The 20,962-nt window shown below is 37.7% G+C and overlaps 2 protein-coding genes and 1 long non-coding RNA gene across 3 annotated transcripts; all 3 read right to left on the bottom strand.

Moving 5' to 3' along the window:
* LOC121319300 lies at positions 1 to 1,891 on the bottom strand. The gene is made up of 3 exons (XR_005950691.1): positions 1,750 to 1,891; positions 880 to 1,045; positions 1 to 466 (listed from the first exon to the last, which is right to left on the bottom strand). It is a non-coding gene; the product is annotated as an uncharacterized LOC121319300 (long non-coding RNA).
* Positions 1,892 to 2,924: 1,033 nt separating this feature from the next.
* LOC121320174 (protein-tyrosine kinase 6-like) lies at positions 2,925 to 4,487 on the bottom strand. The gene is made up of 2 exons (XM_041258427.1): positions 3,927 to 4,487; positions 2,925 to 3,096 (listed from the first exon to the last, which is right to left on the bottom strand). The coding sequence occupies exons 1-2, from the start codon at positions 4,301 to 4,303 to the stop codon at positions 2,925 to 2,927; spliced, it is 549 nt and encodes a 182-aa protein (XP_041114361.1). The 5' UTR covers positions 4,304 to 4,487.
* Positions 4,488 to 5,239: 752 nt separating this feature from the next.
* Positions 5,240 to 14,612, bottom strand: LOC121319299 (tyrosine-protein kinase Srms-like). Its single transcript, XM_041256583.1, has 8 exons — positions 14,027 to 14,612; positions 12,876 to 12,997; positions 11,049 to 11,215; positions 10,364 to 10,511; positions 9,327 to 9,485; positions 7,348 to 7,529; positions 7,018 to 7,174; positions 5,240 to 6,268 (listed from the first exon to the last, which is right to left on the bottom strand). Exons 1-8 carry the CDS (start codon positions 14,371 to 14,373, stop codon positions 6,069 to 6,071), a joined length of 1,482 nt encoding a protein of 493 aa, XP_041112517.1. The 5' UTR covers positions 14,374 to 14,612; the 3' UTR covers positions 5,240 to 6,068.
* Positions 14,613 to 20,962: the final 6,350 nt, after the last annotated feature.

Below are 20,962 nucleotides of genomic sequence, written 5' to 3'. Positions count from 1 at the left end.
TCTGGTGGATATCTGCCACTTCTACACCTACAGAAGGGTGCATATAACACCACTAGTATCTCAAAAATACTGGGAGTGCATATAGATTTTTTTAGCGTTTCACTGCTTCATTTGTAATAAGGTCCAAAAATGTCCTGCTGTGGATTTGTAATGTAATGTACTGTCCTTTGTAATGTACTGTTGACAAATTATCATTTTTATAGTGCAGAAAACAAAACTCAACAGCTTTCTATAACATTGCTGTCACATTGTGCTATGGTGTTTAAGAACACCAGCCTGCTTAACCAGAAAGAGCCAGTCCACTTACTCCTGAGATACTGTAGAAGGCTCCCTTTCTCCATCAGCTCAGTCACGATGTAAAATGTATCCTCGCTCACACACACAGCGTAGAGGGAGAGCAGGTGTTTATGAGAGAGTTTTTTCATGATCTGAGTCTCGGCCTGGAAGTCTTTGAAATTCATGGTTTCTGTGGAAGATATTAACATTTGCTGTGAACAGAAGGCCAGCAGTCATCATCCCATCTGAAGTTACCATCTATAAAATGTCTACTGATTATAACAGCAATAAGAGACCTAGACTACCAGCCAGGCAGCTCAAATCACGTGTGTGGTATCATTGCTTCTGTTAAGAGCCCTTACATTGTAAGTTTTTTTAATATGCATAGGAATTCCAATTCAAAAACGTGTACCTGCAGTGTCATGCCTATCATCATTGATTCTTATTTGCTCAATAACTGTATATGCAACATATGTTAACATATATGCCAAACTTACATATAACACACCACCCTGGAAGACGAGCGCACGTCTGGCTATACTGTACGTATTTGAATACATTAAAGATGAATATCAAGACCGCAGTCCTGGCAGAATCGCTCACCCTTTCTCAACACTTTAATCGCCACTTTGACCTGCTGTTTCCAAAATCCTTCAAAGACTGTCCCAAAATTCCCAGCGCCCAGTTTTGAATGAAGCGTAAACTCCTCTTTTGGCCGTTCCCAAGCATCCACAGTGGAATGGGACAAGTCCTTCAACACGGGCTCTTGCTGGTAAGAAAGTAAATACAAAACATAGTACATACATTATTTCATTATTCACAATTCCTTTTATTGATCTGCTGTAGCCCGAAGGCTACGTCACATTCGGTTTTTGTGTGGAAACACATTTATTAGGTAGGTTTTAAAGTCAGCTGGCCACTTTAAAATAATGTGTCAAATAAATAAATAAATAAATAAATAAGCCACAATTTTGTGTTTCCTGTTGTTTTTAATACATCAAAGACGGCTCCTCCGACACTAATGTTGTTGTTTATCTGTTTACCAAAGAGTGATAGTGTTCCTCACCATCATCACGAGTTCAGAATGAGGCTGTAAGAACACGCGTCAGAAGATAATAAATACATACATGCAAATATAAAATATAAAATATTACTTTAACCTTTTCAAGCCTTCAATGCAACGATTTGGACAATGAACAGTAACAGTCCACGTCATTTCAGTGATGTAAATGTTGTTAATGTTTTGTTGAAACACAAAATGTTGAAAATGCATATCACAGAAGATTCATTAATTTACAGTTAGGCCATATTCATAGTGAAGTGTTCACGTGTTGCTGTACTGGGACCCTTCACTAATTCACTGCTCTTGGGTTGTCTATGTGCAAGTCAGATAGACACAAGTGACAAGGAATCATTGTATAATGAGGCACATGTGCGGTAAACCTGAGTTAGTCATAACTTAGCTGAACTTACTTTTGTGCATGCTTTGATTAGTTTCACTCCCGGAGCGAGATTATGCTGTTTGTAGAAGTTTATGACGTCAAGCAGGGTTGAGAATGTATGTTTGTCATCGAGATAGAACAAGCCAGCGTGTCTCTAAAGAATTTTTAAGTGTTTCACGTTGGGGTCAACCCTCACTGCAGAAAAAAAGACACTTTTTAAAAAAGTTTTTATCCAGGATTTATTGTTTCTTCAATTTAAAGGAAACACAATCAGTTTTTCTTGTGGCTCCTCAATAAAGATATTCTTCAGCTGGAAATATTGAGTGTGTCATTGTTTTATTCTCCTATTCTTTAGTGTAAGTGCAAGCTAATTCTGCTAAGCTTGTATAGGTGTTATATAAGGTAGAACAAAGACCTATCATTTTACAGTCATATGTATTTTGTGTCTTCAGTACTGTTGAAATAATATTTCAGAAACACTCTGAAGCTTGTTTACATTTTCAATTTCTTTTTTAATTTTTAAAGGAAGTCTGTTTTAACATTTTACAATGCTGTAATTTTAAAATGCTGTAATATTATATATATATATATATATATATATATATATATATATATATATATATATATATATATTGCGTTTCTCCATCAAGGAAGTTAGTATTTCTGGTGCGATCAGGGCTTTGTTTTAGGTGTATACTGTGCTCTGCTCATAATGGAGTTATAACCTGATTCTCTGGTATCAATGATTATTTTCAGGTAAATAAATTTGTTTGCAGGGACCCTGTGAAATTATATTTTAAAAAGACATGCACTGAAATGGTACTAAAGACTGAAGGACAGCGGCCTTTGTCATAAAATTTTGATCTAGCTTACATGCTTATTGTTCCATACAGTGGCACAGCATGGGATTTTGACATGGTATACTTTGTAGGGCTGTGCACAGCAGTATCATCAGAGCAATCACTGTCTGTGTCAAGCGCAAAAAAAGATCTCACAGTATGTATTACAAACCACTGGAGAGGTAAGATTCCCAAACCCTGGCACCAAGAGCCACCAATTGAACTCCATGCACAATTCATACCAACAAAGGGCCTGGCATCACTAATTAAAGCTACATCACTGGAGACATTTGATCCATTAAGAGAATACATCAAGTGCTTTATTGTGCCTTGCCTGCCCCAGTGCTATTTCTGCAAGGGACTTTCTTCACTTTGACATTGAACTGCAGGACACAGGCACAGGGAACCAAGACTCACCAGATAAAACAAAGCCAACGTTCTCTTTCTCACTGATTCTGACCAGGAAAGTGCCATTACCATTCCCCGATTGAAGAAGGAGGGTGATGGCTTCGGAGCGACTTAGGTTCCCAAAGTACCATCTGGAATAAAAGAATGTTTAAAAAAAATGTCAGACATGGGATTCGATGTTTAAATACAGTATAATTGTAAATCTCGTAAAACTACTGACTTCTAAATCTTTTGTAGTCATCTTTGTATTACTTTAGTATAAATACATGTTAATTTGGATTCATATGTTGTTTTTTTCTGACTATGTGAACGAAAAGACACACATTTGCCCATTTTCCCATTGGAAATAGTGATATTTTGAAATATCACTGTCCCGGTCACAAAAGCAAAGTTTGTGGGGAATAATAGCCATGTTCTATACTTTTGAGGCATAAGCAATTAGGAAATAACACTTACTACCCAGGAACAAAAAAAATAATAATTTTTGTTACACAGTATTGTTTGTAAGATTATTTCAGGGGAAGGACGTCAGAACTCAATCAATCAGATATCTTCCTTGATGACAAGTTATATGTTACACAATTCATCACACCTGAAACTAGTTCTGTTGTACTGTAGTGCTCTGCAATTCCAGGTAAACTGGTGAACATCTAAATTTTGGAAATTGGAACACATTTATACTGGTCTCTTACTGGGTACCCAGCAGGTATAAAACTGCCAGGCATGGTACAGCAAATAGACATCATAACCTTATCCAAGCATCCATGACCAGTGTACACCAGTGCTGGAACTACAGGGTAAATTAAATCACTCATTCTCTACAGTTCATTAAAACTTAATAAGAATACCCAGCCCTGTAGAGCACCACTCCATTGCTTACACAAGTAAAAAACACAAAACAGTTGTTTAACACGCAAATAAGTTTTTCTAAGTTTTAATCGTTTTTTTAAAGGCTACTTACATTTGGGCTTCTAAGCTTTCTCTGCACACCAGGTAATTGTAGGGCACAAATCCTTTACCAATTATTTCTCCATTGGGACCTAGCTTCCCAGCTTGCCACCATTCTCCAGAAAAGGTGAAGACCTTAAAGACATCACCTTCCTCAAAGGTTAACTCTTCTTCAGTCCTGGCTTTGAAGCGCCACAGTGCCGTGTAAATTGTGTCTTCGTTCTGAAGGTTATTATTGACCACATAGCGTTCCTCAGTGTCGACTGTGTTACCATCATTTGAATCCGGACGGAGTCCTGTGTCAAAATCCTGTTTTGGCTGCTGATCGCCAAAACATTTGTCCCATAGACAATTTAGACAAGGGCAGATCCGCGTTAAAATAGCAGCCATATAATATGTACTAACTGTATCTATTCTTGTATGATTATGAAATTGTGGTAATTAAAAAAATAAATAAATAAAAGTTTACTAAGCCACCATTACCTCAGGCAGCAAAACATCTGGTTGTTAAAGAAAACGTTTTTTCCATTAACCAGTAACAACCACAAAAGGTCCAGACCAGTCCATTTCTCCGCCATGAGAAGTAACTTTGTCATTTTTTATAGTTGAACTTCCTTAAAACTGGTCATTCCATTTTAAACCACGCCTAACTTCTTGCTCACAGTAGATACCAGTACAAAAGCAGTCACTGAGAGATAGTTAAAGAAAAAAAGATAAATCATAACATGCCAGTATACACGGATCATGCATTATAGGAACCTAGCAAGACTGGGACAGACTACAAGTAATAGACTCAGGTTCCACAACATGCTGAACTTATTTCAATATTTATTTGAAATCAAATGTTAAAGCTTGACTAATTACCAACTTAAGAAACACCAGCAAAGATTGCACATTGAACTGTTCTAGCTTACTTATCTAGATACACTATTTACTAATCTTATCATAATTCGAGCTGCTATGGGTAATTGTTAAATGCATTTCCTCTTCAATCTTCCAGTTACTTAAGGATATATATATATATATATATATATATATATATATATATATATATATATATATATATATATATATATATATATATATATATATATATATAAAACCCTTGAGTGCTTTAGTGACCTTGAGTTATAATAATTGAATGTTCTAGTTGGTTTAAAGTGATTCTGTGAGTTTGTAGTGTACATGTTTGGTAGGGGTTCCCGTTCACCCAGGAGGTAAAAGGCACGGAAGGTGGTTCAAACATACAACATAGGAAAAACCCAAAAATAGGATAGAAAAGACACAAAAAGGAAAGACCCACGTAAACATTCTGTAAAACACCAATTCCAATTTGGCTTTGTACTATTAGTGCATTATTTAATCAATATTTCGTGGCAAAAAACTTGATTTGATAAGTCCTTAGTGTATGCAGAACATAGATTTCACATCTGTAATCATCTGCTTCAATAAAACATTGTGACAATAACTTTAATTCTCATATACCGAGTTATATAAAAAACAAAAAAACTTACAAAAGCTTGAGTCTAAAAAGAAATATTGTGCAGCACAGGTAGAAAAGAGAAAAAAAGCAACATATATTCTACAGACGTTCGAAATGTGCCCTGAGATTTATCCATAATAGGGACAGGAATCAGCAAAAGCAACAACAGTGTTGTATATACTGTAGAACCAATCCAATAAAACAAAGCATTGCTACCTTTAGTTTAGCATACATGTTGTAACACCTTTTCTTTTATATATGAACCTGTGACATTATGTTGATCAGATTTATTTTTCATTAACACCATCCTTACAAAATGGATAAAACTGATAAAAATAGGCCACATACATTGTTTGTACAACTAACAACTGCATAAGCTACTCTGTGAATGGTACAGAATTGACCCCATAACACATTTTACACATTTTCAAAACACACCTTCAGCCTCCAGAGAGAATCCTCCAATGAATATGTCTCAGTCCATTTTAGTGTCAGGCAGAGACTGATGTATAAGTTCCAGTGGCTGGATGGCCATATGGAAACATGCCACAAATTGTTGAGTCCAAAGTGTTTTTATGTTGCAGTGACGAGACAGAATGATCCAACATGCCTGCATTTCTAGATGCATGGTCCCTTCAGTTAGATCTATCTCAAGGTATTTTGTGCATGCTGCTATGACTCCAACTGATTGTAGTACAATTTCGAGTAGATGGCCTCAAGCTGGCTACGGAGGGCGTGGAAAGATGGCCTTTCCATACCAGTGTCCTTCCAACAGTCCAGCATGATTTTATAAATGGTGATGGGGCAGTTTTCAGGACAGGGGAGTCTGTAGCCTTTGTTCAGCATATTTATGACCTCTTTGTTGGTCATACCTGCAAGAACAAAGGCCAAAAATAAAACAAGAAATGTTATATCTGACTTTTAGATGGGTGATTTGTAAATGAACATTTCTGGCTCAGGACAAGCCACTGGGAAAACAATTAAATAATTGGGTTTAAAAGGCATGTCATATGCAGACAGGCTAAAAGAATTGAATCTGTTCAGTCTTGAACAAAGAAGACTATGCGGTGACCTAATTCAAGCATTCAAAATACTAAAAGGTATTGACAATGTTGACCCAAGAGACTTTCGACCAGAAAAAAGAAACAAGGACCAGGGGTCACAAATGGAGATTAGACAGAGGGGCATTCAGAACAGAAAATAGGAGGCACTTTTTTACACAGAGAATCGTGAGGGTCTGGAATCAACTCCCCAGTAATGTTATTGAAGCTGACACCCTGGGATCCTTCAAGAAGCTGCTTGATGAGATTCTGGGATCAATAAGCTACTAACAACCAAACGAACAAGATGGGCCGAATGGCCTCCTCTCGTTTGTAAGCTTTCTTATGTTCTAAAACAACTGGCCATATAGGAATGCTGTTGATGGTCATGGTTGATTGGTTGACCAAGAGCCTGTTGATACAATGTTGAGGCAACAAACGCTCAGTATTCAACTGCTTCCAGTTTATACACCATGTGATGTGCATGTATGGGCTTCAGCAGCACTGCTTGTATGTTTTGTTTAATTCAGCACGCTATAAAACTTCTGGGATCTAAAGAGAGCATCAAAATATAAAATTACCTTCATAGGGCATCTTGCCGTAGGTTACAATCTCGTACAAGAGGACTCCGAAGGACCACACGTCTGATTTCACAGAAAACTTGTGAAAAGAGGTAGCCTCTGGAGCTGTCCACTTCACAGGGATTTTAGTTGATGCACTGACAGAGTACACATCGTCCTGTAGGAACACCAGTTACCAAATTAACATTCAATTCAGTACGCTTCAATTGTCCTTTTATTCCTTGACTCAAGGATCTAACAGCTGTAATGTACCGCTTGACTCAAAACAACTTTACTCGCGTATAGAAACTACATCCCAGTCCCACTTGATTGCATCTTACTGGACCTTACCTTAATGATGCGTGCAAGTCCGAAATCAGCAACTTTGCAGACAAGATTGTCCCCTACAAGAACGTTGCGAGCAGCAAGGTCTCTGTGAACGATTTTCCGATCCTCCAGATAGGCCATCCCCTCAGCCACCTGACTGGCCATGTAAACCAGGTGGGCCAGGAGTAACTGCCTGCCCTCAGCAGCTGTGAGGGCCAGCAAAAACAGAAAGAGAAAAAAATCAGAATTGAGCTATAAACCAACACTGGATCACACCATTATACTAGCAAAACTGCTTCACTTCTCCAATAGTATGCAATGGTGTGTGCTTCAATCAGTGCTTGAAATGGGGCGGTACTCACTGGTACAGAATACCACCACTTCTCAATTTTAAATATTAGAGTCCCTCCACTTCTGAATTTAAAAATTTGAGTAGCACTTTGGCGCTTACCACTCACTTTCTGCCTGTTTCCTTTTCCAAACTGTCAGCTGCACTTAGGTGACTTTATAGCCCTGTTCACACTTGTATCGGTACGATACTGATAGTTTGTTTCGATATAGAATATACCGGTACGAACCCACTTTCTGTCCTAACTCACTTTTCAATACCGGTACAGTACTAATACAGTCCTGTTCACATTCATGTATGTTCAAATCGACAGTGTTCGGGTTCTGAACTCGTTTCCATGACGACCGCTGTCACATCTGTTAGAAATAGATCCGCTGGAGTGTAATACAGCATGTTTTGCCGTCCTGGCCATGTACAGTATTTTGTTTTGGTGTTCAATCATTATTAAGAGACAGGCAGAACGTGAAAGGATGCGACAAAAAGACAAAAACAAATGTCAGTCTTTAAAAGCGTGAGGTTGAAAAGACAGCGGGCTTGCACCACGGCTTTGGGAATGCATGTTTTTTTGTTTTTTTTGCTTGCTTTTTGATATTCCCTCACAAGGGATTTTATTTTAGGAGCAGCGCTGCTCTGCAGTAAGCTTACCTCATAGTCATCATCACTAATTTTGTGGAGATTACTTGGAGTCATTACTTGGAGATTTGTGGAGTCACTTATTTTGGCATTTTTGGTGTAGCCATGATAAAGGTACTGCTTGCCATATAATGTAAAGCTATTAATAAAATGTAAAGCTATTAGTAAAATTTAAAGTATTTAAACTGTAAAGCAAGACGTGTGCATGCTTCAGGATATTACCTGTCCACACTTAAGCTGTTCAGAGTCATATCGAAACAGTACCAGTAGGAAACCTGCTCTTTTATGAGTTTCGTATCGAAACTGTTATATTGGTACGACACCGATAACAACTCCAGTGAAAGTCAGATATTTTGGTACGGTTCCACAACGATACTGGTATAAAAATGCAAGTGTGAACAGGGCAGTAGTTGTTACTTTGTTGTCCCAGCAGCAGCGGCAAGGTTTACGTCAGAGCAGAGCACAGACTGCAACTCCCAGAGTGCATTACAAAACAACTGCAACTCCCAGAGTGTACTGCAAACCAGAGAGGGCGGAATTTATTTTGAATGGTCCAGGTCAAGTCGCGATTAGACGCACTACTGATCAGATGAGATGAGCTGGACGGGGAGAGCAGGAAAGAGAGACAGACATAGAGATGGAGAGGGAGACAGAGAGAGAGCTGGGCACTGGCAGAGAGATAGAGGTGGAAAGGGAGTCGGAGAGAGGGGGAGCTGGACAGGGAGCTTGAGAGTACCGAGAGTACCGCCACCCCCCTCATTTCAAGCACTGGCATCAACAGAGGTCAACAATGCTGTCCCAAGTTCCCTTGATAGTGAAGAGTAAATGATGAAAGAGGCCACAATTCTGTCACTAAACCGTAGGCTCCTAAATGTGTAACCATGCACTATAATGTCAACCGGATTCTTCCACCCAGTTAAACTCAACTCTCCATAACACATTTTGATACCTGATCAGTGATCAGCTTTACCTCTCCATTCCACTAGTATCCATACACACAATGCTTTTGTCATTCACTCACAATTGAGGTAGACCAGAAGGTTGCCCTTTGACATGAGCTCAGTGACGATGTAGACGGGTTCTCCGCGGGTACAGATGGCATAGAGCTCAATCAGTTTGGGGTGATGCAGGCTCTTCAGGGCTTGGACCTCTTTGACAAACTCATCCTGCTTCATGTCCTCTGCAGAGAAATTCAAGGAAAAAGCTTGTCGTTGGCCAACAAAACATACTGAACAATTAACCAGCCCCGAGAAGCCACAGCAACATCCAGTCCGTGCAACATAACACAACAGACATCAAAAGCAAAAAAAGACACCTTCACATTCCACAGCACCAATCGATATCATAAAAATGAACAGAATTACAGACTCGTTGGAAATACAGACCAGTGTCTTCTCTTGGGGGCCCAATAGTTCATACTGGGGCTTATTTTCTGGTAAAGCCCTGATTACTAATCAGCTCTTATTATGTGTCTTTGCTATTTATACTCTTTGTTATACTCACCCTGTAAGTTGTACAGGACTGTGTTGCTATGACATCAGCATAGTTACTGTAAATACGTGACTTGTTTTTATTAAGAAATCCCACAAATGCCCCAGTTACTCCTGCTAATGTACACATGTGCCGGAGTTTCCTGTTGGCACGTTGCATGCAGTTTGTTTGTCAGCTTGCATCAGATTAAAAATGGGAACATATCCATTCTAGGCAATGACACGTCTTTAAAACTGCTTCCACACAACCTCAGAACTGTGAAACAGTAGTATGATTGGTTTTGTGCAAACTCTTTACCACAGAAACAATTGGTCTTTACTTGTTTTTGACTAACAGCTGATGTCTGGTTTAATCAAAATGGTATCAAGCTCCTGACAATATTATTTTGCAATAATGTATTACATACTTGACTTGTATCCTTGTATGATACTGGATATCATTTCAAATAAATAAATGTGCTTCTTTCAAAAATCTGCATGGCAACATTTAAGGAATTATCCAAATGTCTATAACCCCTTTAAATCATTATTTACACGTTCTGCTTCACATACAACTTAGAGAGCTCACCTTGTTTCAGCATTTTAATGGCCACCATCTTCTTTGTCTTTTTCCAAACTCCCGACCAGACTTCTCCGTAGTGGCCCTCCCCGAGTTTTTCCTGGAGAACAAACTCCTCCCGGGGCCTCTCCCAGAAATCTCCATCAAACTGCTCCTTCTGGAAAACCAAGCTGAACGTCAACCCTTTCCCTCAAGCACACTGGTCGTGCATATGTGTGCGGGTGAAAAAGACTGCTCAGCATACAAACAGCAGCACAACTTTGCACAGCGTACTGCACACACTGACATGTCTGAGCGGGCTTGATAAAACACAGGGGGCCATACTTTCAAATCGTTTACTGCAGTTCTTTAATTAGATCCTGTTTTTTGAAAGAGGTAGTAAGACTTTGAGTTAAACATCTGTTCATTTTACAAAACTAAGATGTATATGTTTCATGTTCTCTTATGCACTATCAATGTGTTTTGTTCATTATTTTATAACATTAACATGATTTTCTTCTTTTCAAAATCAGTTCATTAAAACAATACAGGAAACTGCTTTGAAAATGTGGCCCAAGAAATCCTCAGTGCATGTTCTGACTCTATATCTATATCAGGGAAGCATTGATGCTTTACAATAGCTTCTCCTGGATAAGACACTTACTAGTAATGGCTGACAGGTAACTTGATAAATATTTGAAGACAGTGGTCATACCTGTTGTGTACAAGGCTGGCCCAATAGCACCCCTAGACTCTTCCAGTGGCTCTGGTAGTAATTTATCAGCTCATCAAGGGAGGGGAAATGTTTGTTCTGTGCAATATAGTAATCGCCTGTGTGCGTTCTGTAAATTCGAAAATGATTGGGTTGGGTCTCATTTCGAACTACAGAAAAAAACAAACAAACAACATTTTACAAATGAGACAATGGTATTTCTATAAAGTGTTAATGGGTTATTTAGAATTGAACTTGGTATATAGGAAATTGCTTTTCAGATAGATGAGAGCGTCCTTAGGACAGGGGGTGGAGCAGGCAAGAAGCATTATGGGAACTGAATGCATCACAATCAAGGGGTATACGGAGGTTGTCTGTCAGTCGCACGTACATGTTTTACATTGATCTACAGAACCCCTTATTGAGTTATGGTGAAATCTGAAAAGGACCTTCTTATGCACAAGCCATTGAGAGGATCAGTCTGTCTCTCTGACTTCCAATTTTACATGATAACAAAGAGAATAAAAGTCATGGCAAGCACCATGTTATTGATAGCCCCAATTTTAAAGGGATGGGTGTCACTGACATGCTTGTTTTTGGAGCAGTTTTGAGTGCAGTATTTGAACTTGTAAAAGGAAGTGATGTTTCACTCAGTTCTTTCACATGTACTTTGACACGGCTTGCCTTGGTCTCTTACTGACCCCTCTTTGCAGACCAGTCAGCAAGAAGCTATAGCAGGAACACACACAGGAGGAGTCAGGAACCAACTAGACACGTGAAGCAGAACAAAGAAAAGCATTTGAAAATGGATTTTAGATGAGCCAGTTGGACTTTTCACTGACTCGCTGTAATTAAACCTCTGAAACCCCCACATGCATCTATGAAGCATTGTGAAGACAATTCACACCAATTATGCCACCTACTTTTATGCAATTATGCTTCTATTCTTCCCTATGTAAAGTTTTGAATTGAGCAGCGCTTCTAATTTAATTATACACTGTAAAAACACTCCTAGTCATGCAAACTAGAAAGGAAACATTGGACACAAGGCGGCAATGGTACAAAATGTACACATATTTTTTTTTTTTTTTTTACCTACCATCTCCAAACTAGGTAAGCTTGATCTTTAAGGTCTAGTTTTGTATTTAAAGCAGAAGCCCATACTATGACGATACATTTACACTGCATGTCTTGCAGCTGACCAATACCACCAGCATGCGGTTAACCACTTCCTTTCAGCAAATATACTTAATTCAAACTGTGCTGTGAAAGTCTTATTTCTCACATTTTAAATATACCTTCAATGTTATTCTTGAGTTTCAGAGAGTTGGTAGCAGACCCCCATATTTGACATGGTCCATGAATCTGTTCTTATTGGACTGAATGCTATGCAACTGCCCTGGCGATGGAAAGTGACAGCCACAAAGCAATATAATACGGTTCATTTTCCCATGTTTTCCACAGCACTTAGTCTCCACAAGCTTGGTACAAGTTGCACTTTGTTGTAATGTAGCTTTAGATTAACCTACAATGTAAAGGACCTATAGCTACAAATGCAATTTTAATAGTATTTATTTTACATTTGTATGAATGTGTTCCTAGTTCTGTGGCTCGATATTGGGATTTGTAATATTGTTCCTCAGTAACTCGTATGCTGTTTTGCCGTGTCTCTTTGGTTCCAGGTTCATAAGTTAGTGGAACGTTCCACTTTGTTGGTTTGACCTGCTTCAATACTGAACCAGGGAGCATGAGGAGCAGAGAAGTCATGATATGTTGTATGCAACACCAGATACCTAAACATGTGTAAGTAAGCAGAAATAAAACACTTACCTGATAGAGAATATTCATCACTGTTACTTTCACTAATGCGTACCAGGTATGCGCCTGGTTTATTCACAGGGGACATTAGCAGTTTTTCTGCATCTTTTCTGCTCACATTTCCAAAATACCAACTAAAAGAAAGCACACACACACACACAAAATGACTACTTGACAAATGCAAAAATAACTTCCCAGAGGTTAGTAAATCTCACCCTAAAACCTTGATCAGATCATAATGAACCAGTGTAATGCATCTGAAATATCAGATCCTGAAATTAATTCTCCATTCATAGCAGTCAAGTATGCATGCATTGTTGTTCATAATTCAGAACTGAGTGCCCTCACATAATACATTGTGTGTAGTTTGCATACTTCCATCACAAGGATCAGTTTCATCTAGAATGTATGCGCCTACAAAAGTTACAAGGTGTACCGGTAACTTGTGCTGCTTAATTGTCTCTTCTAACAAAGATGTTATCTTGGGTTTATATTTTAAAGGGATATCTTGCTGTGTTGCTAGTTGCGTATGATTATTATTACTCTCTGATCCCTTTCAGAGGTGCAAATTAAACTGCTTAGCTGTGGGAGCCATACCATGCTTTACATTGAGCTTAAAAGCCTGTGACTGTGACCTGTACTGTTAACAGAAGTAAGATCAGGTGTGACTAAGCTTATTGTAAACACCTAGTTGATCAAACCGCTCTGCCAGGGTACAGTTACTGTCCCTGGTGTACATGAAAACGTTGGTAGAAACTAGAATCTCAACAATGATAGAATATTCTACCACAAAAATAAATAAATAAATAATATTCAACCATGACACATATGTTCATTGTGACACTGTTCTGTCTGCTGGTAAACAATATGTGCATCCTGCTTAAAGCTAAATGGCGTAACAATAGAAGAATATTGTACTGTGTCATTCTTAATGGGCGTGGTTCCTGTAAAAAACATCTTTTGATCAATAGAGGGAGAGTGGGTGGATGGGTACATCTTGGTTTTTACCACAGCCAAATTAGATCTAATTTCTAATATTCTACATCCCCGATGCCTGCCTAATATAGGCCCAAACAGTTATAGTACAGTATAATTTACTTACAAATAAAATACAAATTACAATAAAAACGCGAATTTAAACCAGAACAGCCTATTGTACTTACGGGTTATTAGCAAATTCGTCCTGAATGAGAGTCACGTAGGTGGCAGGCACTAATCCCGACTCCAGAGAACCTGAAAGTTTTTTGGCTAGCACGAACTCCCCTTGTTTTTCTATCACCGAGAGTTTATCACCCTCTTTAACAGTCAATTCCTCTTCACTCCTGGCTGTAAAATCATACAATGCCGCGTAGAGCGGCGCCGACGTCTTTCTTGCAGGTGCTGGGATTTTGATGTCACCTGCTACAGTGCGGATCTCAGCAGGGCGGCTGCCGGGATCCTCTGCGCCGGGCCACATCCAGTCCCACAGTTTGACTAGGCAAGGCAGGTACCTTCGAAAGAACGCTTCCATCCTAATGCAAGCTGCACCGCATGCGAGGAAACGAGCTAAAGAGATCACAAGCAAACAAACTAAAAACGAATCACCGAACCAGCCAACCCTTACAAAGTTTAGGATTCAATCCTTTTAGGTTGTGTGTTTGTCGCCGATCAGGTGAAACCCGTTGTGTGAACACACGGAATGCGGAAACAGCTGATACTGGGATATTCCAAACGGAGGTAAAAGTTGCTCCAACATTTAGAAGCAACCCATTGTTATCAACTTGAAAGCCGACTGACTTCAAGTTTCGGTCAAAACTAAGATGTTAATAAGCACAGCCTAGGCAGAGGTTAACATCGGACCTGCAGCAAGCAAATCGTTTGATCCACAAAGGCACAGCTGCTCTCGGGTAGCCTAAAGGTACATTTGTTTAATGTCGTTGTTGTACTTTTAGACAAACCCGTGCTTGTAACCCAATTCGCAAATGTTCAAACACCATCAAAATAAAACGTTTTATTTTCTAAAAATAGTATGGAACTTAAAAAACGAGGTCATCTGTTAATGGTAATTATATATATATATATATATATATATATATATATATATATATATATATATATATATAGATTGAAATAAATAGCACTACAAGTTAATTTGTGCCATGAGAATCTGCCTCCTGAGTTACTGCTTATACTCAACGCCCCTCCCCCATTACCATGCGGTAATTGCTCAGTGGACTCGCTTTCCTAACTGGTTTGTTGCATTTACATAATTTAAGGTATTGCAATTGTAATTACAGCTTGATTATTTCTAATTTTGGTTTATCTTTGTAATTTTCTCTCAGTCTCAATGAGACCTGAATGAACCTTTTTAAATAATGAAATCCTAATAATCCATTTTTGAATGAACCTTTTTACCCGTTCTTAGTGAATCGAGAGATATGTTTCTAGTAAATCTCTGCTGTACACGTTAAGTTTGATTCTTGAATCTGGCTGTAAAACATCTGCAAAAGCGTTAAGCATTACATATGTGGGTTCCTTTAAAAATACAATGGTGTCACACCTTTCAAACAAATGTCGATTCTCTAAAGCACCGGTATTTCTCATAGGAATTCAAACTATTTGGTTTCTTTTTGTTAGTTAATAGGTCAGCTGTCGAGGCAACTTGATAGCTATGCATTCTTTCCTCGTGAAACATAACTACATTTTTCAAGTTCTAATTTAAGTTTTAATTTTTAAAATTAAAACTTAAATTAATTTTTTATTTTTAAAATTCAGAACACAAGCTGTATTTATATAATTTGATACATTCTAAGTCAATATTTCTTCACACAAAGTTTTCAAATCCTTTGTTTTGGCTACAACGCTGCTTCGAATCTCAACACTTAGAAAATTGAGCTTTATCATCACTGTAGGCTTCAGTTTCTTATTTGATATTGAGGCATCATAAAAGCATCTGAAGGGCTTTATTTTCAGAATTAACAGTTACATTTAGACTTAACTTTTGTGGTTGACAAAATGTGAGTAAGTTTATCATAACAGTAGTTAGAGAAAATGAAAACAGGTAGATGTCAGTAAAAAATGCTCCAAAAATTACAAAGTAGCCTGTGCTCAAATGAGGCCAGTGGCACTTAATGGGTTAAAACTGAAACTGGAAAACTGGTCAGAGTTTCTGAACCCAGGAACACTTTTTCGAACGCTGAAGAAACTTTTTAATTGTAGACTTTAAGACTAGTGAAACAGTCCAAAAAGTTACATTGTTTTTGGAGTTCCAGAGTCTAAGCATTACACAGATGTGCCTATCTCTTAATGTCTCATCATTACTGTACAGTGGAGTCCATTATTGTACTGAAAGTACTCAAAGAGGTTCACTAAACAGAATGCAGTTCTATGACTCATTGCAATTCTGGCTCAATGACAAGTCTGTGCAACAGTCACCTGCAGGTTACAGCATGTTGTTAAAAACACTTCATCAAAGGCACCTGCCTTTGATCTTCCTCTTACAATCTGTATTTAGTCTAATCTGCTTTACTCATAAAGCAGGTAAGGTTGCACATTACAACCTACCTTACTGGAATACTCCTGCTGTATTAACCTGGAATTAGCTTGTTTATAATATTTTACTTAGTGGGTGAAAAATAAAATAACCAGGCCTCTGGGGAAATTCAATCAATCATTTTTTTTTTTTTATATAACGCTTTTCCTGTAGAGCATCTCAAAGCGCTGTACATAGCATTACGTACATCAGCAATTGTTACTGACATCAGATACATAATAACATCAGATTTTTAAAAGAGAGTTAACACAAAAGCCATTACAGTATATAAATACATGTGAAACATCCATTATGCTATACTAAAAAACGGTTCATTACCAAAAGCCAAGGAAAACAAGTGTGTTTTAAGTGTACATTAAATTTTTTCTACAGAATCGGAGTCTCTCACAAGTAGTGCCAGTGAGTGCCAAAGAGAAGGAACACAGGAAGAGAAGCTTCCACTTCCCAATATAGCCCAGCTCCTGAGGAGCAAAGCTGACACCCAGGGACATAAAAATTGTCAATTGATTACCTGCGGTATCACATAACTGTCAAGCTGGTGTCAAGTTTAATTCTTCACATGATAAATAATCTAAACACTTTCACAAGATAGAAATGAAACATGATCACAATTATTATTAATCAAATTAGTAATATTGTTTCATTACACCTAGACCACTTCCCTCATATAAGAGTTTAGTGGTGGGGAATCATTTCAGAAATTTCTGTCTGGTGTATTGTAATTGGTTATTCTGGAGTTTAACTGGGACAGCATATTCACTGTGTTTACATTTGCCTTCATGTTTGTTTACTCTTGGTAACCTGTTAATTAGTTTCCTTGCAATAAAAACACACTCCTGTGCAGGAATTATACGGCACTGCCAGTGTAATAAGAGCAGTGGGTGGTGGTAATATGGGAGATGTAATGAAAATTACAACACAATAAGGAACATAACATGCCACTACTGTAAAATTTTGGGCGTTGTTTAACACAGTCAAACCTGTATTCTTTTAAAGAATGTCTAATGGAATGACAAAGCACAGTGAATCAAAGCAAAAGCATGGCAGTGCTAAGTAAATGAGTACATCTCATTTAATACAACAATTTTTAAACAATACAGTCTTCATCTGTATTGTTCCTCCAGTATATGATACCAAAATATGTTCAGTCAATGATAATGTAATTAAAAAACAATAATGGCTTGTATTTGGTATGAATATATCTTTTTTTTTTCTGACTGTACACAAGTTTAAAACATTTTGCCTTTGTATTATTCTGCATATTTAATGTAAGGTTTGCACAAGTATACAGAGAAAATACTTGAAATACAGTTTAAATCCCTGGCATTTTTTTTTATTGAAAAGTAAACAAGGTAAATGTAACCATAATATTGATTCAAAAGTAAATTTTAAATACACCCATAACTTCACAAACACCAAATCATAAGACATACACACAACAGTACTGATTTAATTGTCTTGTTTTCTTAGAAAACATTAAAAAAAATTACATTTTTGCATACAGAAATAAACTGAGGAGTTACAACAAGACAGATTTACATACAGTAAAGTATGATGGTTTCATACCTCATACTACCTTTCATACCAGGCCTCTGGGGAAATTCAATCAATCATTTTTTTTTTTTATATAACGCTTTTCCTGTAGAGCATCTCAAAGCGCTGTACATAGCATTACGTACATCAGCAATTGTTACTGACATCAGATACATAATAACATCAGATTTTTAAAAGAGAGTTAACACAAAAGCCATTACAGTATATAAATACATGTGAAACATCCATTATGCTATACTAAAAAACGGTTCATTACCAAAAGCCAAGGAAAACAAGTGTGTTTTAAGTGTACATTAAATTTTTTCTACAGAATCGGAGTCTCTCACAAGTAGTGCCAGTGAGTGCCAAAGAGAAGGAACACAGGAAGAGAAGCTTCCACTTCCCAATATAGCCCAGCTCCTGAGGAGCAAAGCTGACACCCAGGGACATCAAAATTGTCAATTGATTACCTGCGGTATCACATAACTGTCAAGCTGGTGTCAAGTTTAATTCTTCACATGATAAATAATCTAAACACTTTCACAAGATAGAAATGAAACATGATCACAATTATTATTAATCAAATTAGTAATATTGTTTCATTACACCTAGACCACTTCCCTCATATAAGAGTTTAGTGGTGGGGAATCATTTCAGAAATTTCTGTCTGGTGTATTGTAATTGGTTATTCTGGAGTTTAACTGGGACAGCATATTCACTGTGTTTACATTTGCCTTCATGTTTGTTTACTCTTGGTAACCTGTTAATTAGTTTCCTTGCAATAAAAACACACTCCTGTGCAGGAATTATACGGCACTGCCAGTGTAATAAGAGCAGTGGGTGGTGGTAATATGGGAGATGTAATGAAAATTACAACACAATAAGGAACATAACATGCCACTACTGTAAAATTTTGGGCGTTGTTTAACACAGTCAAACCTGTATTCTTTTAAAGAATGTCTAATGGAATGACAAAGCACAGTGAATCAAAGCAAAAGCATGGCAGTGCTAAGTAAATGAGTACATCTCATTTAATACAACAATTTTTAAACAATACAGTCTTCATCTGTATTGTTCCTCCAGTATATGATACCAAAATATGTTCAGTCAATGATAATGTAATTAAAAAACAATAATGGCTTGTATTTGGTATGAATATATCTTTTTTTTTTCTGACTGTACACAAGTTTAAAACATTTTGCCTTTTTATTATTCTGCATATTTAATGTAAGGTTTGCACAAGTATACAGAGAAAATACTTGAAATACAGTTTAAATCCCTGGCATTTTTTTCTATTGAAAAGTAAACAAGGTAAATGTAACCATAATATTGATTCAAAAGTAAATTTTAAATACACCCATAACTTCACAAACACCAAATCATAAGACATACACACAACAGTACTGATTTAATTGTCTTGTTTTCTTAGAAAACATTAAAAAAAATTACATTTTTGCATACAGAAATAAACTGAGGAGTTACAACAAGACAGATTTACATACAGTAAAGTATGATGGTTTAATTTATCAATTTAACCTTTGATTTTCTACCCAATTTAAAATGAACACTCACCACTTCAACACATGCAAGAAGACTCAATATAGGCAACTTGCCACAAGTGAGTTTGGAACCCAACATGCTTCGCACTGTAGTCCAAAGGGCCTTGCTTTTACTAACTGTGCCACATGTGACCCCTGATGCTGGTTTCTGATAGGCTGGGCACGTTGTCACTCCATGTCACTGCAGTGTTCTATTCCTTTGGCCGCTTCACAGCAATAGAAATGGATAAGTCAGATAAGGGATAGGGTTTGAAAAGAAGTCACATTTCAGAACTGTAATGTCTGGATATTAGAAAATAATCATAAATCATCCATAACTTCAAGCACTCAATCATAAAATCTACCGTAAAACTTAAAAAAATAAAGGAAGACAAGTAGTTAAAACGTGGTATAATTATAGCTCAGAGTCTTCTGTACATGAATCAGACCATATTTCAGTTGACTATAGTTCTGTGCCTGGGGGTGTCTAGATGGCATACACAATTTCTTTCACTTGTAGCACACAGGACAACAGCTTCCCTCCACCCTCACTGAGCTGTGGCAGTTAGTCTCTGGGCAACGTTCAACCTTACAAACCACCTGGGCATGCTGGAATGGAAACAGATCGTAAACAATGTTAGGCTATACAGTGTCTATATATAGCACCGACAGCTTCACCTTTGTAACAGCAATGAAAGCACAGCCCATACTGCTGTTCCTTATTAATAAACTAGGATTGGAGTGAGTGTCTCTTACCCCACATGGGCACGTTGTGCAGTTGTCCTTTCTCCAGGTCTCCCCCCTGAGCCTTTGCATTTCTGTTCCATCCAGACAGGCTTCACGCTTCAGTTTTTTGATCTGTCACAGAAGTGACATGAATGAAACGGTTTTGACTGCTAACCCCTTGTTCTTCCTGTTGAAGTCTCATGCTGCTATCAGCTGTGTTTGGTGTAGTGGGTTTCTTCAGAAGCAGCAGTCAGCAGTACAAAGCTCCTTTGTTCCTCAGCATGCCTTTGAAAGACAATATAAATAAAGAATTCCTTAAGACAGCCGACAATGTGCTAACACCAAACATACAGAATGCATTTATTCTTCAACTGTCATTGTGTTTCAGTCCAGGTTTCCAATATCATTGTTTTAATCCGAATCACATTATTATAGTTGGTTTGGAAGTACAGTTCCATCTTCTGGAAAACTACTGTACATACACGTATGGCCCACTTTACCAAGCCTCTCCAGTTTTTAAGCAGAAAAACTGTTATTTGTTTCACAGACCGCATTAGCACTAATCTTAAAGTACCTTGCCTATGTTAATATTGGGGTAAAACCAGCCATGAATGTTTTATTAATTGCAAATAACTGGCATAATTGTCTGTGGGCAGTCCTTTTAAAATGGGTTGGATAAACGTGAGACTGAACCTCCTGTTATGATGTCAAATATTAAGTGTCATTCTCAGTGTTGCTATGCTAGTATAATTCTGTCTGTGAACTTTGTT

The sequence above is a fragment of the Polyodon spathula genome, chromosome 8 (genome assembly GCF_017654505.1).
Source record: "Polyodon spathula isolate WHYD16114869_AA chromosome 8, ASM1765450v1, whole genome shotgun sequence".
Classification (NCBI taxonomy): Eukaryota; Metazoa; Chordata; class Actinopteri; order Acipenseriformes; family Polyodontidae; genus Polyodon; species Polyodon spathula.
Note: the sequence above shows the minus strand (reverse complement) of the source record. Positions and strands in the feature narration are given on the sequence as shown.

Bases quoted from the DNA above. Each gene is read 5' to 3' on its own strand.
- LOC121320174 (XM_041258427.1), bottom strand. From the start codon at position 4,303: ATGGCTGCTATTTTAACGCGGATCTGCCCTTGTCTAAATTGTCTATGG. The intron at 3,097-3,926 runs GTAAGTAGCCTT...CTTTTATTCCAG, and splicing joins GAAAGCTTAGAAGCCCAAAT to ATGGTACTTTGGGAACCTAA.
- LOC121319299 (XM_041256583.1), bottom strand. From the start codon at position 14,373: ATGGAAGCGTTCTTTCGAAGGTACCTGCCTTGCCTAGTCAAACTGTGG. The intron at 7,530-9,326 runs GTGAGTGAATGA...TGGCCCTCACAG, and splicing joins CCTTCTGGTCTACCTCAATT to CTGCTGAGGGCAGGCAGTTA. The intron at 7,175-7,347 runs GTAAGGTCCAGT...GTGTTCCTACAG, and splicing joins GACTTGCACGCATCATTAAG to GACGATGTGTACTCTGTCAG.